This window comes from Littorina saxatilis, unplaced genomic scaffold, assembly GCF_037325665.1.
Source record: "Littorina saxatilis isolate snail1 unplaced genomic scaffold, US_GU_Lsax_2.0 scaffold_175, whole genome shotgun sequence".
In the NCBI taxonomy this organism is placed as follows: domain Eukaryota; kingdom Metazoa; phylum Mollusca; class Gastropoda; order Littorinimorpha; family Littorinidae; genus Littorina; species Littorina saxatilis.
In genome coordinates, this window is record NW_027129252.1 from 100,914 (window position 1) to 123,412 (window position 22,499).

General features: G+C 42.0%; 1 protein-coding gene across 1 annotated transcript; it reads right to left on the minus strand.

Moving 5' to 3' along the window:
* Window positions 1-3,176: 3,176 nt before the first annotated feature.
* LOC138957519 (uncharacterized) lies at window positions 3,177-18,118 on the minus strand. The gene is made up of 8 exons (XM_070328633.1): window positions 18,018-18,118; window positions 16,102-16,248; window positions 14,084-14,733; window positions 10,443-10,551; window positions 9,475-9,651; window positions 8,741-8,879; window positions 7,171-7,291; window positions 3,177-6,331 (listed from the first exon to the last, which is right to left on the minus strand). The coding sequence occupies exons 1-8, from the start codon at window positions 18,037-18,039 to the stop codon at window positions 6,119-6,121; spliced, it is 1,578 nt and encodes a 525-aa protein (XP_070184734.1). The 5' UTR covers window positions 18,040-18,118; the 3' UTR covers window positions 3,177-6,118.
* Between the last annotated feature and the right edge of the window lie 4,381 nt (window positions 18,119-22,499).

Here is a 22,499-nt window from a genome sequence, read left to right on the forward strand (position 1 = left end):
GAAATAAGCTCTAAAATTCTCAATCCCGTTTGAGAGGACTTCGCCTTCAAAGGTGATTGTGGTGAACCGCCACGCTGTCTGTCTCTGTCTCGCGATTCACCCCGGCGAAGCCGGGTATTCCTCTAGTATCTATATCTATATATATATATATACGACTTGTGTCTGTGTGTCTGTCTGTCTCTGTGTGTGTGTGTGTGTGTGTGTGTGTGTGTGTGTGTGTGTGTGTGTGTGTGTGTGTGTGTGTGTGTGTGTGTGTGTGTGTGTGTGTCCGCGATGCACGGCCAAAGTTCTCGGTGGATCTTTTTCAAATTTGGAGTCCGTATTCAGCTACACCCCGGACACAACCTCATCGATGAGATATTTCAACACGTGCTCTCAGCGCGCAGCGCTGAACCGATTTTGGTTTTTCTCTGGATCCATTCCCAGCAACTCTTCCTTATCTTCTCCAGTGTTTTCAGCGTTTATCTCCCTTCCTTCGTGTGGCGTCAATCCATATTCCCGTTACTACGTTACTATTTTTAGAATGTCACGATTGCACCCGTAAGTTGTCCTTACTGTAAAAGTGAAAAGGTCGAATCAATTTATAGCCACGCGAAAAATACACTGTCATCTATCTCTATATATTTATAGATATAGATATACATATATATATATATATATACGGCTTCTCTGTGTGTTTGTGTGTGTGTGTGGGCAACACCTGTGGATTGTAGAGTTCTGTTTGTGATGTGGTCTAGCGGCTTTGGTATGTCTGTATGTCCAGGCCTTCCTTCGAGAAGCCATAACAGTTATTCTCAATCCTGTTTGAGTGGACTTCGCCTTCAAAGGTGATTGTGGTGTTTTGGCACTCGGTTACATTCGGCGTCGTCGACAGCGATGGGACTCGACATGAAATGTTCAGACCACTGAATCATTTTCGTGATGTTCCCATTCCACATGGGAGGGGCCTAAGTTCATTCAAAAGGGGTCGAGTGTGACAGGGAGACTACCGTCGCCCTTAACAACAGACTCTGCAGAGTTGTTCGCCTTAGAAGTTGTGGGCTTTCCTTGCATGTACCCGTAAGTTGTCCTCACTGTAAAAGTGAAAAGGTCGAATCAATTTATAGCCACGCGAAAAATACACTCTCACCTATCTCTATATATTTATAGATATAGATATATATATATATATATACGGCTTCTCTCTGTGTGTGTGTGTGTGTGTTTGTGTGTGTGTGTGGGCAAAAACCTGTGGATTGTAGAGTTCTGTTTGTGATGGGGTCTAGCGGTTTTTGTCTGTCTGTATGTTCTGGCATTTGAGAAGCCACAACAGATAATATAGGGCTAAGAAATAAGCTCTAAAATTCTCAAACCCGTTTCACAGGACTTCGCCTTTGAAGGTGATTGTGGTGAACCGCCACGCTGTCTGTCTCTGTCTCGCGATTCACCCCGGCGAAGCCGGGTATTCCTCTAGTATATATATATATACGACTTGTGTCTGTGTGTGTGTGTGTGTGTGTGTGTGTCCGCGATGCATGCCCAAGGTTCTGGATGGATCTGTTTCAAATTTGGTGCCCATATTCAGGTACACCCCGGATACAAACTGCTCGATGAGATATTTCAACACGTGCTCTCAGCGCGCAGCGCTGAACCGATTTTGGTTTTTCTCAGGATCCATTCCCAGTAACTCTTCCTTATCTTCTCCAGTGTGTTCAGCGTTTATCTCCCTTCCTTCGTGTGGCGTCAATCCATATTCCCGTTTCTATTTTTAGAAGGTCACTGTCGACAACGCTCAATCCATATTCCCGTTATACTATTTTTACTCTTCTCCAGTGTTTTGCGCGTTTATCTCCCTTCCTTCGTGCGGTGCGCCGGCAAAGCCGGCGTACATCCGGCAAAGCCGGGTCCCATTCGGCTCGACTTCTTCCCGGCGAAGCCGTACCCGGCGAAGCGGGTATTCATCTAGTATATATATATATATATATATATATATATATATATATATATATATATATATATATATATATATATAAGTATAAATCCGCCTTTAGGACGACCATTGTAAAAAGGGGTTTTATAGCTACCGGTGCTATATCCGTTGTTTTTAAAGCAATATTAATAAAATTTTGTAATTACATTTGCTAATTGACCTACACCCGACTGTCATGAATTGAACGTGAAAATCTGTCAAGATTAAGATATAGGTGTTTTGCATGGTCGCCTTAATGAAAATAATGCAAGAGTGGGGGTTACGGCGACACGCCTTTTCGGGTAGCTTAGGGCAACCAATTTATAAGGTATATTAAGGCGACCAGTATTTGTATATTTTGTTGTTCACAAAGTTTTGTAAAGGGCCTAGAGCCATAGGTTATGCACTTAAAAATGTCCAGTTATTATTATTATTTTAACAATTTTAATTGTCTTCTTCTGCGTTCGTGGGCTGAAACTCCCACGTACACGCGTGTTTTTGCACGAGTGGAATTTTACGTGTATGACCGTTTTTACCCCGCCATTTAGGCAGCCATACGCCGCTTTCGGAGGAAGCATGCTGGGTATTTTCGTGTTTCTACAACCCACCGAACTCTGACATGGATTACAGGATCTTTTCCGTGCGCACTTGGTCTTGTGCTTGCGTGTACACACGAAGGGGGTTAAGTCACTAGCAGGTCTGCACATAAGTTGACCTGGGAGATCGGAAAAATCTCCACTCTTAACCCACCAGGCGGCAGCGACCGGGATTCGAACTCACGACCTCCCGATTAGGAGGCCGACGTCTTACCACCACGCCACTGCGCCCGTCATTTTAATTGTCATTTAGTTATGTGCTCAAACTCTGCAGTTCGCGCTTTCGAAATCGTTATTATTTAAGGTTCCTGATGCTTTGTGTTGAGTGTAATCATGGCTGTTTCATCACTAATTATTCTGTTGGCAGTTTTAATAAACAGTTCAAAACGTGCAATAGATTTTGTGTATGAGTTGTGACAGAAAAAATGATAGATGCTTTCATCAGTGTTGTTCCCAAGTCAGAAATAAAAGGTCACTGTTTGCAAAATTTAAACATATCAATAGGAATGCCTTGTTGTAATGTTAACAGGCAGATGTAAGCAAAGTACATCACAGAAGAAAAACATATAACAGGATGTACATATACACACATTAACACATACAATGCAAACTGCGATAAGTCAACGAATGTGTATTTGTTCAACAGCTCATTTATTTGTCAAAAACAAGAATAAAATTATACACATACACCTTCAGCAATGATGTTTTAATGTGCGCACTTGTTCTTAAATCGCTTCCCTACACTTACCATATTGTTCGAGTCCAAAACCTACTATACTTTGTTCAGTAAGGGAGATTTGACAAAAGGGATGTTGTACAGAGTTGCGAGTGGGACCTCTCTGTAGAGGGTAACAAAAACGGGAAAAAAAGACAACTTACAAGTATGTACAAGAATAAAGTTCTTGCAAAGAATACACTTGCAAAAGGTCTATTGTTTTCAGGTAATGGCAGAAATGCACTCAATGCTGGATTGATCTGGGGCCCTACTACACTCTAAATGAACATGATGGGAATTGCACACACTCACTTATTTGAAACAGTTTGAGAACGGCATTCAAATGTTCTGTTTTGAGAGTTAGCTGCTGTGATCATCTTTTGTGTGCTGAATGAACTGAAAAAGTAAGCTGTTATGGGCTCTCAGTGTGTTCTGCATGATCTGTCAATGTTCTAAATGCAGAACGCTTTCAATAGTCTTGCCGACGTTCTTTCCAGAACAGCACAGTGAAAGTCTGCTAAGATCACAATACATGCTCTATAGTTTACAGTACACTAATTGAGGTCTTTTTAAATCTCTGCCATAAAACAATTTGAGAACACAAAAAAGTAATTTGACCACTTGCAAGTGTACGGTTCAGATTACCAATGATCTGTTTGAAAGAAAAAATATCGTGTGCAGAATTATGGCACACATATTTTGGTAGTCTTACATTTCACCTAATCATTAACAACATAGAGATCCATATTTAGTATGTTTAAGTTATCTTTTATGTTGAAATCATTGTAAATGTTAGGGCAGAAATGATGTCATAAACACACAAGCTACACCAAGATACCTCAAATTGAAGAAGATTAATGAAGCACAGAAACAACAAATTTTAGTTAAAATTTCAATCAAATGTACACTATCAAGAAAACAATCGTAATTGAGTAGAATCAGAACCAGTGGCCTTTTGGAGAGAGTTACTAAGCCCTCTTCCAAGCATAACATTTTTGGCAAAATAAAGTCAAGACAGAAGAAAATAAATGGCATGCATTTACAATGCAACAGGATTTATTGGGGAACTAATTTACCCCAGAGAAGTGAAACAAATACAGATTAAAACAGAGAACAGTTCTTTGAAATTATTTTGATGTACATGATTGCATAGATTAACTGTGTTGTTTGCAATGTTGATCAATGCCACACACAAATTGACCACTTACAGAATTCATGTACATACATATCACAAACTGGGAAGGAGCGTGATTGACAGTTTGAACTGTGCATGGTATTACAAATTACAATGCTATATTTACTCTGTCATTAGAACTCAGTATTAGAAGCAAAACATAAAACAAATGTCATCGATTTCAAGACACGACTGACAACTTTTAAAGCAAAATGATATAAAATGATTTGAAATTTTCAATGAGAAATAAATGATGACATTATTGTAACCTATTAAAAAAGCTTAATTGTTTTCTATTTATCCTCCAGAATTAGCTTCCCATCAATTGAACATGAATAACAACAACAGGCACTTGTATTGTGGAGAGGAAGTCTTATTATAATACCTTACAACCACTCATCTCAAAAGGTTATGAGTGCAGTCACTGGAGGGTAGTCACATGCTTTGTGCGCCCTTCAATTACTGCATGCACTCAAAATATTACATTTCGTTTTCACCAGTATCGCTATAACATTAACAGCGATCGTTCAGCGATTACTAACTCACAGTACAAAAGAGGGTTTGAATGGGAGATAATGGGCAATGCAGAACTCTTGAATAGATTAGTGACGATCCAAGTGATCAGGCTTGTGTCAGACTGCTTTGATTAGTCTGAGATAGAACACCTGATTGCATTTTCTGCTCAGCTCTGTTCCGGTCATTGCAGAGGTATCTGGCGTCCAAATATTTAGAGTGTACGAGGCACACTTTTGTCGGTCAACATAAAATGTTTAGTGCGTGAACTTTTTACTCTATGAAATAAGCCAAACACGCATACATTTGTAGTGGATTTGACCAAATTTGTTCATAGTACCGGACCTTGCATAATAACACAAACCAGGCCTCGGTCGAGTCTCAAGTGAAATTCTCCTTTATCCGATACTGACAACGATTTTCAAAACACATACTTGATATTCTTTAGTTTAGCTGCCGAGATTGAACCAGTACACATCTGTCATGGGTGATTTTACATACACACATACTCTTTAGTTTAGCTGCCGAGATTGAACCAGTACCACCCAATGATTGCTTTCTGCTTCTTGCCATTCACACAGTGTCAGTCTGGCTGGTTCACCATCCATTCTTGCGTTAAAAAGGGTAAATCCAAAAACAAAGAAACTGCCAGCGTTTTACCACGAAGGGCCATATCAGGGCGGTGCTGCTTTGACATATAACATGCGCCACACGCAAGACAGAAGTCGCAGAACAGGCTTCATGTCTCACCCAGTCACATTATTCTGATTATTCTGACACCGGACCAACCAGTCGTAGCACTAACCCCATAATGCCAGACGACAGGCGGAGCAGCCACTAGATTGCCAATTTTAAAGTCTTAGGTATGACCCGGCCGGGGTTCGAACCCACGACCTCCCGATCACGGGGCGGACGCCTTACCACTAGGCCAACCGTACCGGTCAGAGCTCAGTGACAAGAAGAAAAAAGAGTTGGTGAAATCAAAGGTGTTCAATGAGCAAAAACATACAGAAGGAAGGCTGTTCTCTTAAAACGTTTTATGTTAATGTAAATCCAATAACAAACGTTCCAACAACCTACCTTTCTTGTTTTTTGATTTTAAAAAGGGTAAGCCTGCCCACAATCAAGTTGCGCATTAGAACAAGCAGGCAGCTTCATGGCTGCAGCAACCCTTACTTCATTAGAATGTTTTCTTTGTAAGTGTCTGATGAGCACACTTTGAAACTGGCCACAATATAGGCAAGGTCGTTTCGGTTTCTTGGAAGAAATGTTTGGCAGTCCGTCTGAGGCAGGTGGCAGTCCATTTGAGGCAGGTGGCAGCTCATCTGAGGCAGGTGGCAGTCCGTTTGAGGCAGGTGGCAGTACATCGTGTTTGTCTGGTATTTCTGAAAAAAACAAAATATGCAAAAAATCCTATTACAAAGTTTTCAAAGATCAAAGCAGCTCTACCCAAGAAAAAAATGAAAACTGAACAACGCTTCTTGAAGAATAACCATGTGATCATATTAGGCATAACCAAAACCAATATCAACGATTATGAAAAGTGATCGCTTCCTGGAAATAAAAGCCCAGGTTCAGATCTTTATGTTCACAACAAAAAGGAGCATGGTAAAAATTTCAAAATGGGGGAATGTTGCAGCAGCTTAACTGAACATTTAGTAACTTTTGCCTGGTCTTTGCAAGACTGGTGAATAACGTGTTTCACAAATATACAATTTCCCTGGAAACCATGGACTCCCAGCATTTTCCTTAGAAACAAATGAAGCTGCATAAGGCAGAGATGCGTGTGTGTGTGTGTGTGTGTGTATGTGTGTGTGTGTGTGTGTGTGTGTGTGTGTGTTTGTGTGTGTGTGTGTGTGCATGCATGTGTCAGACATGAGGTGAGGAAGCTTTTGAGACCATGTTGCCAGTTTTGGTGAATGCTATTTTTAATTGCTGTCCAGTGTTGTTTTCAAAATTGATGTTTTTTACATTTAGTCAAATTTTGACTTAATGTTTTAACAAAGATGGGAAAATGTAGAGCATGTACAATTCTGTCCACACGAAACTGTTTTCTTGATAGTACACTAGTTGATTGCAACTGCATATGCAAATGTCCTGAACTATAGTCTATAGACAAGTCTTGCTTCTGGCTCAGGAAAGCTGAATTTTAGGTAAATTGGCAAATCATGAAAGGTTGCAGTCATAGAGTCACTACTTCTCAGTTTCTTTCACGGACTTTTACCTTGGCATGTTTTCTTCCTTTTTGCAGGTGGTGACAGCATTGAGTAGTAGTACATGTAGCTTGAAAAAGGTGTGCCATCAGAATCAGAATCACTCTCCGGATCGTAACTGTAGTCTTCATCCTAAAACAAAATATTTAGAGTTAAGTTATAGTGATGTCTCTGGCAAGGCGGAACATGCCATCATGTGAAACTCTTTTTTTTATTTTTTATCTAAACATCACAAATGAAAGCTCAAAACGTATTTGTCAGTAGATCTGGAAATCTGGTCATAGGTCCTTTTGAGTAAAACTAAAAGTACTTGGAGGAAGGAGAAAAAATTATCACATTCACACTATTTGACTTGTAATGCGTGTGTGTTAAAGCCCCAGTCCGTCCCAAATGGTTTACAGAACGATTCAAATCTTTTCATGAAAAAGCAGTTCTAACCTTATCGAACACACTTGCAATAGCATTTAGTGAATAGCATTAAATGACACAGTTTTTTTGTTTAGCTCGAGTAAACCACACACCTGTTTTCGTGGTTAATCTAACCCCTGAGCCATCGTGAACCCATGTGATCTACTTTCCCTTTTTTTCTCACAATTTAGTAGTCAGTCCTTGATTTCAATGCGACTCGCTGTATCTGCCATGGCTCGTTATCTAAAACGCAACAAATGGCTGCGAGTCACACGAAGTGAATGGTGTCGGCTGACCGTTCAAAGAAACTGGCGACATGCTGAACATTCGTCTGCTACGAGAAACACGTTTTGCAGGACACGCTTCAGGGCTAGTTTTTAAACTTTAAAATCTTCGAGTTTTACTGATTTTGTCTTAATGAAAAAAGAATTATTTAAGAATATTTGTGTAACAAGCTGTCAATTTATTAGTATAAGTTAGGTCTAGCGCCAAAACGAGCCATCCCATTGTCTGATCAGACAATCCGGCTGGCCACGCAAAAATAAATTCGTTCATAAGTGCTCGCTCTTTTCGGAGGGCACCTACGATGTTCTCAAGTGGTGAGTGTTGAAATGCAAGGGTGTTTGTACTGTGTGTAAAAGCCTGACAGTGTCTGTGATGGTTTACGGGAAGCTGCGTGTGCCTTTAAATTCAACAGGGGACCTAGGTTGATCAAATGTCGTCCTAAAGCTCTAATCTTTTTTTCAGTCGCCCTAAGGTTTGGTGCTTCTATTTAAATCTCAAATTGCTTAACTTTGTCATAGAGTGAGACTGCAAGTCGCCCACTCGGCCACTATGGTCCCATTAATAGTCGTGTTCAATGTGCTTTTGACACAGATCATCATAATGGTCCCGACTCTCCTCAATTATGCGCTTATCTTGTGTCTTTTCTGGATTACACAGATACTGAAGTAAAATGCAAAAAATCCTTAAAATGTGACCCTCCACCACGAAATGAGTCACATGTCACCTCGCGCGGTTCTGCACTAGGCTTAATATAAGTCCAGGGAGTGTCTGGTAACAGTTTGTGGGTCACCTTAATCACAGGCTTATAAAGTTAAAAAGTCATCCGGAGAGTCAAATTCAGGAAGTAGGTAACCCGTGAGTTAGTTCAAATCGCGAGGCTTTTCGTACCTGTCATCTCCAGATGAGGCTGGTTTTATCGGTACATCTCCAAATGAGGCTGGTGGTAGCGGTACATCTCCAGATGAGGCTGGTGGTAGCGGTACATCTCCAGATGAGGCTGGTGGTAGCGGTACATCTCCAGATGAGGCTGATGAGAAATAAATCAGGTCATCTTTTTACTGACACAAACTTTGAAAGGAATTCCTGTTCACGAACCGCCTTTTTCTTTGTTGTTGTTTTTACATGATGGAAATTGAGCTTTCCACACTTTGAACAGATCAATACAACTGATCTCGTTTCGTCACTTCATACGAGACTCGCCACGTCATGTCACAAAAGTAGAAACTCAAGAAGTTTAAGAATTGTAAGGCGGCCTTCTGTCATTTTCAAGGGTACCAATTTGAAGCCAATATTTATTAACCAACATGAACCGTAGCCTACCGTACAGTCTAACAGTGTGAAATGTGAATGAGGGTCGCATCAGCAACTTTAGCCTATTCATTTCACCCTCCGGATGGACGGTCTTATCAGACACTGATTTAGTGATAAACACGTAGTATCGATGCAGGCACACTCATTTTCGCAAACAAGCAGTTGCTTCATAAAATAGGTACTTAACAATTGTGCAGCAAGCTGGTTTTAAAAGTGCATGCATGTTCTGCTGTGCAGTGACTTGAATGAGAAGCATTTAACAAGGGTAAAAGATCAAATACGGTGATGCCACACGCTGAAGAATAACATACCTGGAGTCCTGAGCTGCTGCTGAAGGACAGTAAGGTCGGTGGGAAGCTGGACATTGTTGGGAGACGTAAGACGAGACACAGACTGCGCTGGCAACATCATTGCTTGAGGTGCCAAGGCAACGGGGTGCCAACCAGCCATCGAGAAAACCAGACTTTGCTGACTTGTTGTAACCATGCCTGTCAAACAAGTACAATGTATATCACAATGGGCACAAGTCTGTTTTATGTGGGAAAAAGTATAGCCAGTGTTGTTGCCAGCCTAAGAAGACAATAGGTCATTTGGACCTCCCTAAAAAAAAACCAATAAGTCCAAATGTCCTGGCTTTAAAAAAACAATAGGTCCAAATTACCATGCCGTAGTATTATATTGATGAAATTTCCGCTGTTTGCGCCGTTTTCGATAATTAGGTACACCGGCTGGAACGGGTATTTCCGTAAACGCAGCCTCGAGTGTCAATGACGACAAACACAGAGTCAATGACGACAAACACAGAGTCGGCACCGAGTGCATTTTTCACTCGTAGCAAACATGAGCATTTCGATCGGGGTTTGTTTTCCGACTTTGCAACTCCCATTCCATTCATTGCAGACCTTGTCCGCCTTGTACGAATATGTATCGGTCAGTTGACCACCAAAACGTAAAAACTATCGGTCCATCGACCGGACAAGGCTAGGTCCAATGCGTCAAATCAGAAAGGAATGCGTCAGAGACCGAAGACCAAGGCCTGGCAAGAACACTGTATAGCATGTTAAATTCTTTACACAAGAAACTGTTTCCTTGATAGTACAATAAATGATTGCAACTTGACTAGGAAATGTCCTGAACTATAGACCAAGTTGTGGTTTCTGGCTCAGGAGAGTTGAATCTTAAGTAAATTGGTCATCCATGAGTTAAGTAAATTGGTCATCCATGAGTTGTCGCAGTGAGTGAGTTACTACTTCTCACAGTTTCTTTCATTGACTTTTACCTTGGCAAGTTTTCTTCCTTTGTGCAGGTGGTGACAGCATAGGGTAATCGCAGGAAGAAGGTGTGCTATCAGAATCAAAATCACTCTCCGGACGGTATAAGTCTTCATCCTAAAACAAAATATTCACAGTTAAGTTAATGTGATGTCTCTTGCAAGGCGGAGCATAGAATCATGTGGAACTTTTATTTAAACATCACAATGTAAACCCCAAAGAGTATGCGTAAGTAGATCGGAATATCGAGTCAAAGGTCCTTTTCAGTAAAAGGACTTGGAGAAAGTATGAACACATTCACACCATTTTTGACATTATCATATATATACTGTTCAAAAAAAGAAACGCATAGCTTGTAATATTTGGTTAATTTAGTTATATGGCTACAAGGATATCCACCAAACTGCAGAAAATGTTTATCTGGTCGTCGACCTTTCGTCCATTGCCACAAGTGAGCTCTGCACGTGACGCATGCGTTATCAGTGGCTACAATGTCAAAATTGCTCATTTGGCATGACCACTCGTCATGCTTCAGTGTAATCTCGTGAAACTCGGGGAATATTGAGCTCTCACCATGTCTTCCAAAACCCATAAAAGCGGATTGTTCGCCACAAAGAAATCAGACGACAATTCAGCGACGAAAGATGGCCCGATTGAGCAGAGAAGACCGCCAAATTGCATTGGGTCGTTTACAAGCAGGCCAAAGTCAAAGTGCAATCGCCAGGCACTTCCACGTGTCCCAGGGCACCATCAGTAGACTGTGGGTCAGGTTTCAAGCCACTGGCTCCGTTGCTGACTTGCCACGAGCGGGAAGACCAAGGGCGACAACTGCTGCTCAGGACCGTTTCATACGGCTCCGCCACCTCCGGAATCGTTTCCTGTCGGCCTCATCTTCTGTCCAGGCTCTCCCCGGGCCACACCGATTATCGGACCAGACCGTGCAGTACCGCCTGCATAAAGCTGGTTTGAGAGCTCGCAGACCTCACAGAGGAGCTGTCCTCACCCGCCGCCATCGCCAGAACCGAGTGCAGTGGGGCAACCAGCACCTTCGCTGGACCGTCCGGAATCACTGGAGACACGTGTGGTTCAGCGACGAGTCCTACTTCCTGCTCCAGCGACATGATGGTCGGAGGAGGGTCTACCGGAGAGTAAACGAACGTTACGCGCCCAACTGTGTGGATGAGGCACCCATTCATGGTGGTGGAGGCGTCATGGTGTGGGGGCGATCAATACCGCTGGAAGGAGCACCCTGGTGCACGTCCAAGGGCGCATAACTGCCCAGCGATACGTGGAGGAAATTCTGCGCCCACACGCCCTTCCTCTTCTGGCTGACCAGGATGCCATATTCCAGCAGGACAACGCTCGCCCGCACACAGCACGACTCACCACCCAGTTCCTCACCGACCACCATGTCCAGGTGCTTCCCTGGCCATCCATGTCGCCAGACATGAACCCGATAGAACACCTCTGGGATGAATTGGACAGACGTGTGCGCAGGCAAGAAGAAGCGCCAGCAAATCACCGCGATCTATTGCAGGCACTTCAGGAGGAGTGGGACACCATCCCACAGCAAGATATCCGGCATCTGATCCAGTCCATGCCCAGAAGGTGCCGGGCAGTTGTTGCTGCTCAAGGCAGTCACACCCCCTACTGACTTGACAGCCTCGGCACCCAATCGTATTGATTGACTGATTGATTTGAAGATGCAAATGAACTGTGTGTGCATTCAACTGTGTCCATACCAAAATTCAAACAAATAATCTAAATATTGGATTTTCTGTTATTTTTTTCGAAAAATAAAACAAATTTGGCAAGTAGCAACTATGCGTTTCTTTTTTTGAACAGTATATATAATATGCGTGTGTGTCAAATTCCACAGGGGAGCTAGGTCGAACATATGTCATCCTAAAGCTCCAATTCAGCAATTGTACAATACTTTCAATGTATTTTCTTTCGCCCTAAGGTTTGGTGCTTCCTTTCAAATCTCAAATGTCATTTTAGTGACAACCCAGATCCAATTCACCAAATGTCGCCCTAAAGCTCCCATTATACAATACTTTTGATTAGGGCGACCAAAAATATAACATATATTGTGCTAAATCCTACAGGGGAGCTAGGTCGACCAAATGTCGTCCTAAAGCTCCAATTGTACAATACTTTCAACTTATATTCTGTCGCCCTAAGGTTTGGTGATTCTTTTCAAATCTCAAATTTCATTTTTACTGACAACCCAGATCACATTGCCTATCAAGCAGACATACAAGCTAATGTCGACACATGCTTCCAGACAAATTTGCAATAACAATAGAACCTTTTCCCATAATACCATGGCAGCTTAGTACACCTGCCTTTCCTTGAGTCTCCACAATCATCATTCTGATTATTCTGAGACTATGATGCATGCTGGGTGTGTTTCTGCGGGTTGCATTGACCCGAGTTGGACATTGGCGTCAGGATCAAGTCCAAGCATGATTTTGAGGGCATATGTACTCAGAATACTGAATAGACCTCCCTTTAAAATCTCATCCCAAAGAGTAGTGAGACACCGCCCTCCATGAGGGGTCAAGTTAACAGCAGTGTACAACTCAGACAGTCACTTATCCAAGTACTTGGCTAGGCTCGGCATTGCTTAACTTTGTCATTGAGTGAGACTGCAAGCAGCCCACTCGGCCACTATGGTCCAATAAATATTCGTGTTAAAATAAATGTGATGCTTTTGACACAGATCATCATAATGGTCCTGACTTGCCTCAATTATGTGCTTATCTTGTGTGTTTTTCTGGATTACACAGGTACTGTAGTTAATGTCCAACTATCCTAAAAATTAACAGTTTCTTGGTAGTGAATGCGAGTACGTGTAAGAATGTTGTGACTTTTACATACTTTCTTTTTATTCTAAATTCAACCAATCTATATATGTACGTGTGTGTGTGTTAAAGCCAAATGTTGCCCTAAAGCTCCCATTATACAAAACATTCCACTTAGGCATAGGGCGACCGACAAGTATGGGTTATATGAAGTCTTATATCGCGCGCGTATCTCCAGACTCGGACTCAAGGCGCCGTGTGAGATGGATTTTTTTACACAATACATCACGCATTCACATCGACCAGCAGATCGCAGCCATTTCGGCGCATATCCTACTGTTCACGGCCTATTATTCAAAGTCACACGGGTATTTTGGTGGACATTTTTTTAATCTATGGCTATACAATTTTGCCAGGAAAGACCCTTTTGTCAATCGTGGGATCTTTAACGTGCACACCCCAATGTAGTGTACACGAAGGGACCTCGGTTTTTCGTCTCATCCGAAAGACTAGCACTTGAACCCACCACCTAGGTTAGGAAAGGGGGGAGAAAATTGCTAACGCCCCGACACAGGGTCGAACTCACTTCCGAGCGCAAGTGCGTTACCACTCGGCCACCCATTGGTGCCTTTTCTCCAATTTCATTAGACTGACAACATCGACCTAGAGGTGGCTAAATCCCATTTCCTGGAAAGTTTAAAAAATAAAAGCGGTCAATTTTCGTCCTGATATGGCTCTGCGTAGTCGGCTGGACGTTAAGCAACAAATAAACAAACAAAAACGGTCAATTTCATAATGGAGGTAACCCGTGAGTAAGTTCAAAATCACAATGCTTTTCGTACCTGTTCATCTCCAAATGAGGCTGGTGGTATCGGTACATTTCCAGATGAGGCTTTTGGTAGCGGTACATCTCCAGATGAGGCTGGTGGTATCAGTACATCTCCAGATAAGGCTGGTGGTATCGGTACATTTCCAGATGAGGCTGGTGGTATCGGTACATTTCCAGATAAGACTGGTGATAGCGGTACATCTCCAGATGAGGCTGATGATAGCGGTACATCTCCAGATGAGGCTGGTGATAGCGGTACATCTCCAGATGAGGCTGGTGGTATCGGTACATTTCCAGATAAGGCTGGTGATAGCGGTACATCTCCAGATGAGGTTGGTGGTATCAGTACATCTCCAGATAAGGCTGGTGATAGCGGTACATCTCCAGATGAGGCTGGTGATACTGGTACATGTCCAGATAAGACTGGTGAAACTGGTACATATCCAGATAAGGCTGGTGATACTGGTAAATCTCCAGATGAGGCTGGTGATGGCGGTACATCTCCAGATGAGGCTGGTGATACTGGTACATCTCCAGATAAGGCTTGTGATACTAGTACATCTCCAGACGAGGCTGGCAATACTTGTACATCTCCAAATGAGGCTGGCAATACTGGTACATCTCCAGATGAGGCCTGAGGTACCAGTACATCTCCAGATGAGGCTGATAAAAAACAAATCATATCTTTTAACTGACAGAAGCATGTGTTGCATATATATATATATTGTAATACAGACCTTGGGACCTCAATTTTGCCATGGAGTTTAACAAAAAAAAAGCTGTGCATTTTCAGAAAAATGAGAGTACTCCACATAACTTTTAATCATTCATTTCAAACATGCTGCACACACCGTCATTGATAAAAAAAAAAAGATGGAAATCTTTGTTGATTTTTTCTTTAAGAGAAGACCTAATGTCATTAGACATCTGTTTCATCATTGCTGTAGCCTTCTTGCAGGAACACTTAGACTTCTGCGCGATGTTTAAGACAGGAAACACACTTTTGACAGCTTGTAAAATCACATCTGCTGTGCTCAATGACAAATTCATTTTCACTATCAGCTCGGATAACATCGCTTTGGCATGTACTGCACCCTGTTCCTCGGGTAGATCTTTTGCAAAAGACAAAGTCTGTGATGCTCCTCATGCTGGCAGCGGCTTTTCTTGGTGTTGTCAATTTCAGGATCCCTATGAGTCTAGCTTTGACATGCAGTGTCTATCGATGTCAAACTTGGAAAACATACGTTGAAAGGAATTCCTGTTCCCGAACAGCCTTTTTCTTTGCTCCTGCTGAGGATCCACCTCTTTGTTGTTGTTTTTGCATGATAAAAATTGAGCTTTCCACGCTTTGAGCTGATCAACGCAACTGATCTCGTTTAGTCACTTCATACGAGATTCAAAATGGCCATAGTAACAGGTTGTTTTTTTACACTAACTGAGTGAACCGAAAGTAGAAACTCAAGAAGTCTAGGAATTATTTCTCTTTTTTTCCACAGACCGTATCAATCGTAATTTAGAAAATCAAGAGTACAAAATATGGCAAAATCTTACGGGTTCCCTTTTCTGTACTATAAATAGCAATAAAATGATCACAAGATCAAGAAGGGGCATTTACAGGCTTCATGGCCTATCTAATACTAATGTACATTTGAAACTTAGTCAGGTATAGATTACATTCAAAAAGCAGAGGGGTGGACTTTTTCTTGGGTTCCTACCATTGTAAGTTTTTGTTAAAACTTTAAACAATTAAAGTAAAGGTTAATGTATTGGCAAAACAAAGACGAGAACCGAAAAATGCCACACTATGAAAATAAGTATGATAAAATGAAGTCGCAGTAACACTAAGCTTTCAGTTTTATGGGAAAAGTATATATTTCACGACGTTACAAAAACATATTGAACGGAATTGCCACCACCAAGGAATATGATAGCCATGCCTTCAACCCTATTCAACGAAGAGGAAATCTGTATCTGTCAAGTCAATGCTGGTGTCTTGATTACCGCTTTACTGCTTTAAAGAAATGTGCCAACCTTGTGTTTTTTCTTCTGTGACTCGACGGCCTCCAGCTCCTCTTGCAGTACCACAACTCGTTTGGACAGCTGCTAGTTGCGGAATGACAGACTGTCGACCTCCTGCTGGTACTTTCTGTTCCATTGTTCCTTCTCTTTCAGGTGCTCCTATACAACAGGCACAAGAACCAATTGTATTTATGGTCAGTTGACAAAGCCATCTACTTTCAGTACATTTGACACTTTTCAACAATTTAGTCTTATGGTATGAATATTCTTCAAATGGCAAACAATTTTCTAATTACATTCAAAGTTATTCTTATAATTATCATATGTTAAAAGGCTTTTCTGGTTAATGTTAATTGTAATTCAATCAAGTTTGCGTTTTAATGAAACAGATCCTGTGATTGGTCAGAATGCCCCAACTCATTAAAAATTACCGGTCATTAAATAGAGCTTAAACAATGACCACGAGTTGATTAGTGGAAAATAAACCACGAGTGGGTATTTGCAGCCTCTTGGTAATTCACGAGTGTGCGGAGCAGGTTGTTAATGAATTTTTTAGCTAGTGGCTATCGACAATTAGTCACCGGTAATTTGTAATGAGTTGGGACATTCTGACCAATCACAGGATCTGTTTCATTAAAACGCAAACTTGATTGTATTACAATTGTCGATAACCACTCGCTAAAAAATCCATTAACAACCTGCTGGCGAGGCGTATTGATACAGCCTCAACTAGTCTCGGTTAGCTTTGAGGGTCATTTTACAAGTAGGAAATATGAAGGCCAACGAAATACCGAGACCATAAGGTATGCGAAGTGATGACGTTGAGTACGTGACGTAAGTTAATGCATGAATTCTTCCGGACTACGTCAGTCAATTCCAAAGATCGCTTTTGTGATGAAAAGAATTTGTTTTAGAGTTTGCTGTCCAGAAACCCGTCAAAAAAGAAGGGAAAATGTGTGTGAAAGAAAACAAAACAGGAGCAGAGTGATACGATAGGAATACAGAGACATTTCTTGGGACTTGACCCTTGCAGGTAGGTGGACTGAAAGTAGTGTGTGAACAGAACAGAACCAATTCTGTCTGTTTACAACCGCATGAAAGCAGGAAAGAGATTGTCGTCAGATTCAATTACAATAACATTAACATGCTTCCATTTGAAACTTCTCGGTCTTCATCGTGGATTGACGCCCTCCCAAAGTCTAATTGAAGCCCTCCGTCGCTTCGCTCCGTCGGGCTTCAATTAGCTTTTGTCGGGCGTCAATCCCCGATGAAGACTTCGAAGTTTCAAATGGAAGCATGTTAATCACTTAATGTGTAACTGAACAGGTGGGGGCCTCATCAGATCAAAAAGCTGTGTCTGGCAAGAACCGTAGTGAAGGCATTACATCCGCATCAAAGCGACGAAGGAAAGTGTCCATTCTAGCTCTGCCCTCTAAAGTCAAACAGCAGTAAGTCCACTCATAATAAAGCCAAAATGAAGTATTGCCAGTCATAATTATGATAATATGACTGGCAATACTTCATTTTGGCTTTGATTTTTGTTTGTATGTTTGCTTAACGCCCAGCCGACCACGAAGGGCCATATCAGGGCGGTGCTGCTTTGACATATAACGTGCGCCACACACAAGACAGAAGTTGCAGCACAGGCTTCATGTCTCACCCAGTCACATTATTCTGACACCGGACCAACCAGGCCTAGCACTAACCCCATAATGCCAGACGCCAGGCGGAGCAGCCACTAGATTGCCAATTTTAAAGTCTTAGGTATGACCCGGCCGAGGTTCGAACCCACGACCTCCCGATCACGGGGCGGACGCCTTACCACTAGGCCAACCGTGCCGGTTTTTGGCTTTGAAGGGCAGGCTAAAGGTAGTCACTTTGATTAACTGGAAATAATTCATGCAAGTTTTTGTCTTAGCTTTTCTTACCTGAATTATTGCGTAAAGCCATGAGGACCACTCATCCTCCTACCTCTGGTGTAATGAGGGTAGTAGTCCATTTTTGCCGCAAGTACCTGGATAAAAAAAAGCATACACAATAAAATATTTTGTGTTGCCTCAACGTGCATGTCCACCCCCCCCCCCTCCCCCATGTGACCATCTTATCAAGTTGCAGATATTGCTAGTGGTCAGTGTGTTCCCAACACAAATGTGACAAAGGGGTGCTGGTTTTTGTTTTATTAGGTTGAACTTGAAGAATTTTGTAGTAATGAATGTTTTTTGTTCACATCAATTTTGACTCGGTTTAAAGACTTTCATCTGGAATGTTCATAGATCAACCCATAAAAGTTTATCAAATTCCCTTACCAATAAATACACTTTAATTTTCCATGACCAGTGGCTGAACTTCTGTAACACTGACATTCAATTACAATAACATTAACATGCTTCCATTTGAAACTTCTCGGTCTTCATCGTGGATTGACGCCCTCCCAAAGTCTATAGTAATTGAAGCCCTCCGTCGCTTCGCTCTGTCGGGCTTCAATTAGCTTTTGTCGGGCGTCAGTCCCCGATGAAGACTTCGAAGTTTCAAATGGAAGCATGTTAATCACTTAATGTGTAACTGAACAGGTGGGGGCCTCATCAGATCAAAAAGCTGTGTCTGGCAAGAACCGTAGTGAAGGCATTACATCCGCATCAAAGCGACGAAGGAAAGTGTCCATTCTAGCTCTGCCCTCCAAAGTCAAACAGCAGTAAGTCCACTCATAATAAAGCCAAAATGAAGTATTGCCAGTCATAATTATGATAATATGACTGGCAATACTTCATTTTGGCTTTGATTTTTGTTTGTTTGTTTGCTTAACGCCCAGCCGACCACGAAGGGCCATATCAAGGCGGTGCTGCTTTGACATATAACGTGCGCCACACACAAGACAGAAGTCGCAGCACAGGCTTCATGTCTCACCCTGTCACATTATTCTGACACCGGACCAACCAGGCTTAGCACTAACCCCATAATGCCAGACGCCAGGCGGAGCAGCCACTAGATTGCCAATTTTAAAGTCTTAGGTATGACCCGGCCGGGGTTCGAACCCACGACCTCCCGATCACGGGGCGGACGCCTTACCACTAGGCCAACCGTGCCGGTTTTTGGCTTTGAAGGGCAGGCTAAAGGTAGTCACTTTGATTAACTGGAAATAATTCATGCAAGTTTTTGTCTTAGCTTTTCTTACCTGAATTATTGCGTAAAGCCATGAGGACCACTCATCCTCCTACCTCTGGTGTAATGAGGGTAGTAGTCCATTTTTGCCGCAAGTATCTGGATAAAAAAAAGCATACACAAAAAAATATTTTGTGTTGCCTCAACGTGCATGTCCACCCCCCCCCACCCCCCCCCCCCCCCCCATGTGACCATCTTATCAAGTTGCAGATATTGCTAGTGGTCAGTGTGTTCCCAACACAAATGTGACAAAGGGGTGCTGGTTTTTGTTTTATTAGGTTGAACTTGAAGAATTTTGTAGTAATGAATGTTTTTGTTCACATCAATTTTGACTCGGTTTAAAGACTTTCATCTGGAATGTTCATAGATCAACCCATAAAAGTTTATCAAATTCCCTTACCAATAAATACACTTTAATTTTCCATGACCAGTGGCTGAACTTCTGTAACACTGACATTCAATTACAATAACATTAACATGCTTCCATTTGAAACTTCTCGGTCTTCATCGTGGATTGACGCTCTCCCAAAGTCTAAAGTAATTGAAGCCCTCCGTCGCTTCGCTCCGTCGGGCTTCAATTAGCTTTTGTCGGGCGTCAATCCCCGATGAAGACTTCGAAGTTTCAAATGGAAGCATGTTAATCACTTAATGTGTAATTGAACAGGTGGGGGCCTCATCAGATCAAAAAGCTGTGTCTGGCAAGAACCGTAGTGAAGGCATTACATCCGCATCAAAGCGACGAAGGAAAGTGTCCATTCTAGCTCTGCCCTCCAAAGTCAAACAGCAGTAAGTCCACTCATAATAAAGCCAAAATGAAGTATTGCCAGTCATAATTATGATACTATGACTGGCAATACTTCATTTTGGCTCTGAAGGGCAGGCTAAAGGTTAAGGTAGTCACTTTGATTAACTGGAAATAATTCATGCAAGTTTTTGTCTTAGCTTTTCTTACCTGAATTATTGCGTAAAGCCATGAGGACCACACATCCTCCTACCTCTGGTGTAATGAGGGTAGTAGTCCATTTTTGCCGCAAGTATCTGGATAAAAAAAATCATACACAATAACATATTTTGCAGGGTTCCACATCACGTAAAATTGGAGGTATTATACCCTCTGACCCCCCCCAAATCACGTACGAGACGCTCTTTGAAAGGGTGTCGGTAAGTAACAATTATTTTGCCAAGAGGTATAATAACGTACGACTTGAAAGGCAAAAGGGTATGACTTTGATCGTTTTACAAACGGTACGACTGGTTATGCGACGCTCGGGGTGTTTTTTTTCGCGGGAGACTAATTTCGGAAAGCTTCACCGGCGATCTCGACACGTGTTTTACTGTCTCCGGGAAGTCGGCGCTGTCAGCGTGACCAGAGTTACTTCCCCTCCGCTATTTTCGGTTCTGTTGGTTCCGCGAAGACCGCGAGCGTGCAAGTTTGCAGACGATCAGTTTTGTCACTGACTTTGTGTTTGAAAAGGCCACGACCAAGAAAGCCTGTTGCAGTTGATCCAAAACAACGAACTTTGACGTTTGCATTTTTGCGATACCTGATTTTAGCATGCTTGGTGACATTCTCTTGACCATTCCAATCACTTCTGTACCCTGTGAGAGAGGCTTTAGTCAACAGAACCGGGGGAAGTCAAAGCTAAGGAACCGACTCTCAGTGGAGAGACTGGCCTAACAAAATGATGATTAAACACGTAGGCACTGACCTAAAGCGTGACATCACTGGAAGGGCGGCATTGCAAGTGCACGGAGCCATGAGGAAAACTAAGGAAATCTGTTGACAGTGGCTGTGACTTGCAAAACAAAACACCAAGACTTCACCCAAAGACTGAGTTACAGAGTAATAATTATTAGAGCCATACAGTTGCAACGCCCTTTCAATGATGCCACGCTTTAGTGTGTTGAAACTTAGATTGAACTGTTGTTGTGGAGAGACACAGTCACAAGTGTGTTGCAGATGTGAATTTCAACAGGCACTTGATAGGTGTGTTGTTAATTTGTAACCAACAACTGAACAGGCAAATAATTTCAAACTTATTGATACTCATAATAATATTCTTGTTGTTGTGGAACTGAACTGACTTTTCATAGCATTACCCTGAATTTTGGGGGAAAATCAATCAATCAATCAATATGAAGCTTATATAGCGCGTATTCCGTGGGTACAGTTCTAAGCGCTTGTCGAAGAGTTGTCAACACAGGACTAACAAAGAAACTAACATCTTCAGACGGACACGAACCCTATCACACACTAGCAAACCCTGGTAAACAAACAACTGTTTAACAACAATGTACACATCAATAGCTAGGTCGAACAAAATAATATTAAGCACAAAGAAAACACCTCTCACAGAGCACAGCACAAGAATGTCTTTTGGGGCACAGCACATCACGTCGAGCATGAAAGTCGCAGCCAGCTACGGGAAGAACTGAGTCTTCAACCTACTCTTAAAATAACTGTGGCACTGCACTGGTAAACTCATAATTGTCAGTTGGTGGCTGGGTTCTGGGTTATTAATAAAAGTTTACTGTTCAGAATTTCAAGCCAGTTTACTTGTTCGTTTTGTGAAAGCTCTCAGCCTCTGACTAGTGTTTTGATACCGCGGTAATTGCTGTAAATGTTTAAGTGTTATCATAGACCTGTATTAGATAAATGGTGTTATTCACTTATTGTAATGCTACAAGCAAGAATTTACACATAATTATGACATTTCACAATGGTCATAAATTATTTCCTTTATTCAAAGCACTCTCAAATTGACAATGCAATTTGCACACTTTGACATCATGCACATGTATGCAAGAACCTGGTAAAACAGCAAAGCAATACACAGAGTCGCCGACAACATGCCATACCCTTTGATCAATCAGGAAAGGGTATGAAAACCCTTTACTTTTATGGTGAAAGGGTATGAATACCCTTGACCTCAGAGCCTGTGTGGAACCCTGATTTTGTGTTGCCTAGACGTGCATGTCCACCCCCCCCCCCCCCCATGTGACCATCCCCCCCCCCATGTGACCATCTTATCAAGTTGCAGATATTGCTAGTGGTCAGTGTGTTCCCAACACAAATGTGACAAAGGGGTGCTGGTTTTTGTTTTATTCGGTTGAACTTGAAGAATTTTGTAGTAATGAATGTTTTTGTTCACATCAATTTTGACTCGGTTTAAAGACTTTCATCTGGAGTGTTCATAGATCAACCCATAAAAGTTTATCAAATTCCCTTACCAATAAATACACTTTAATTT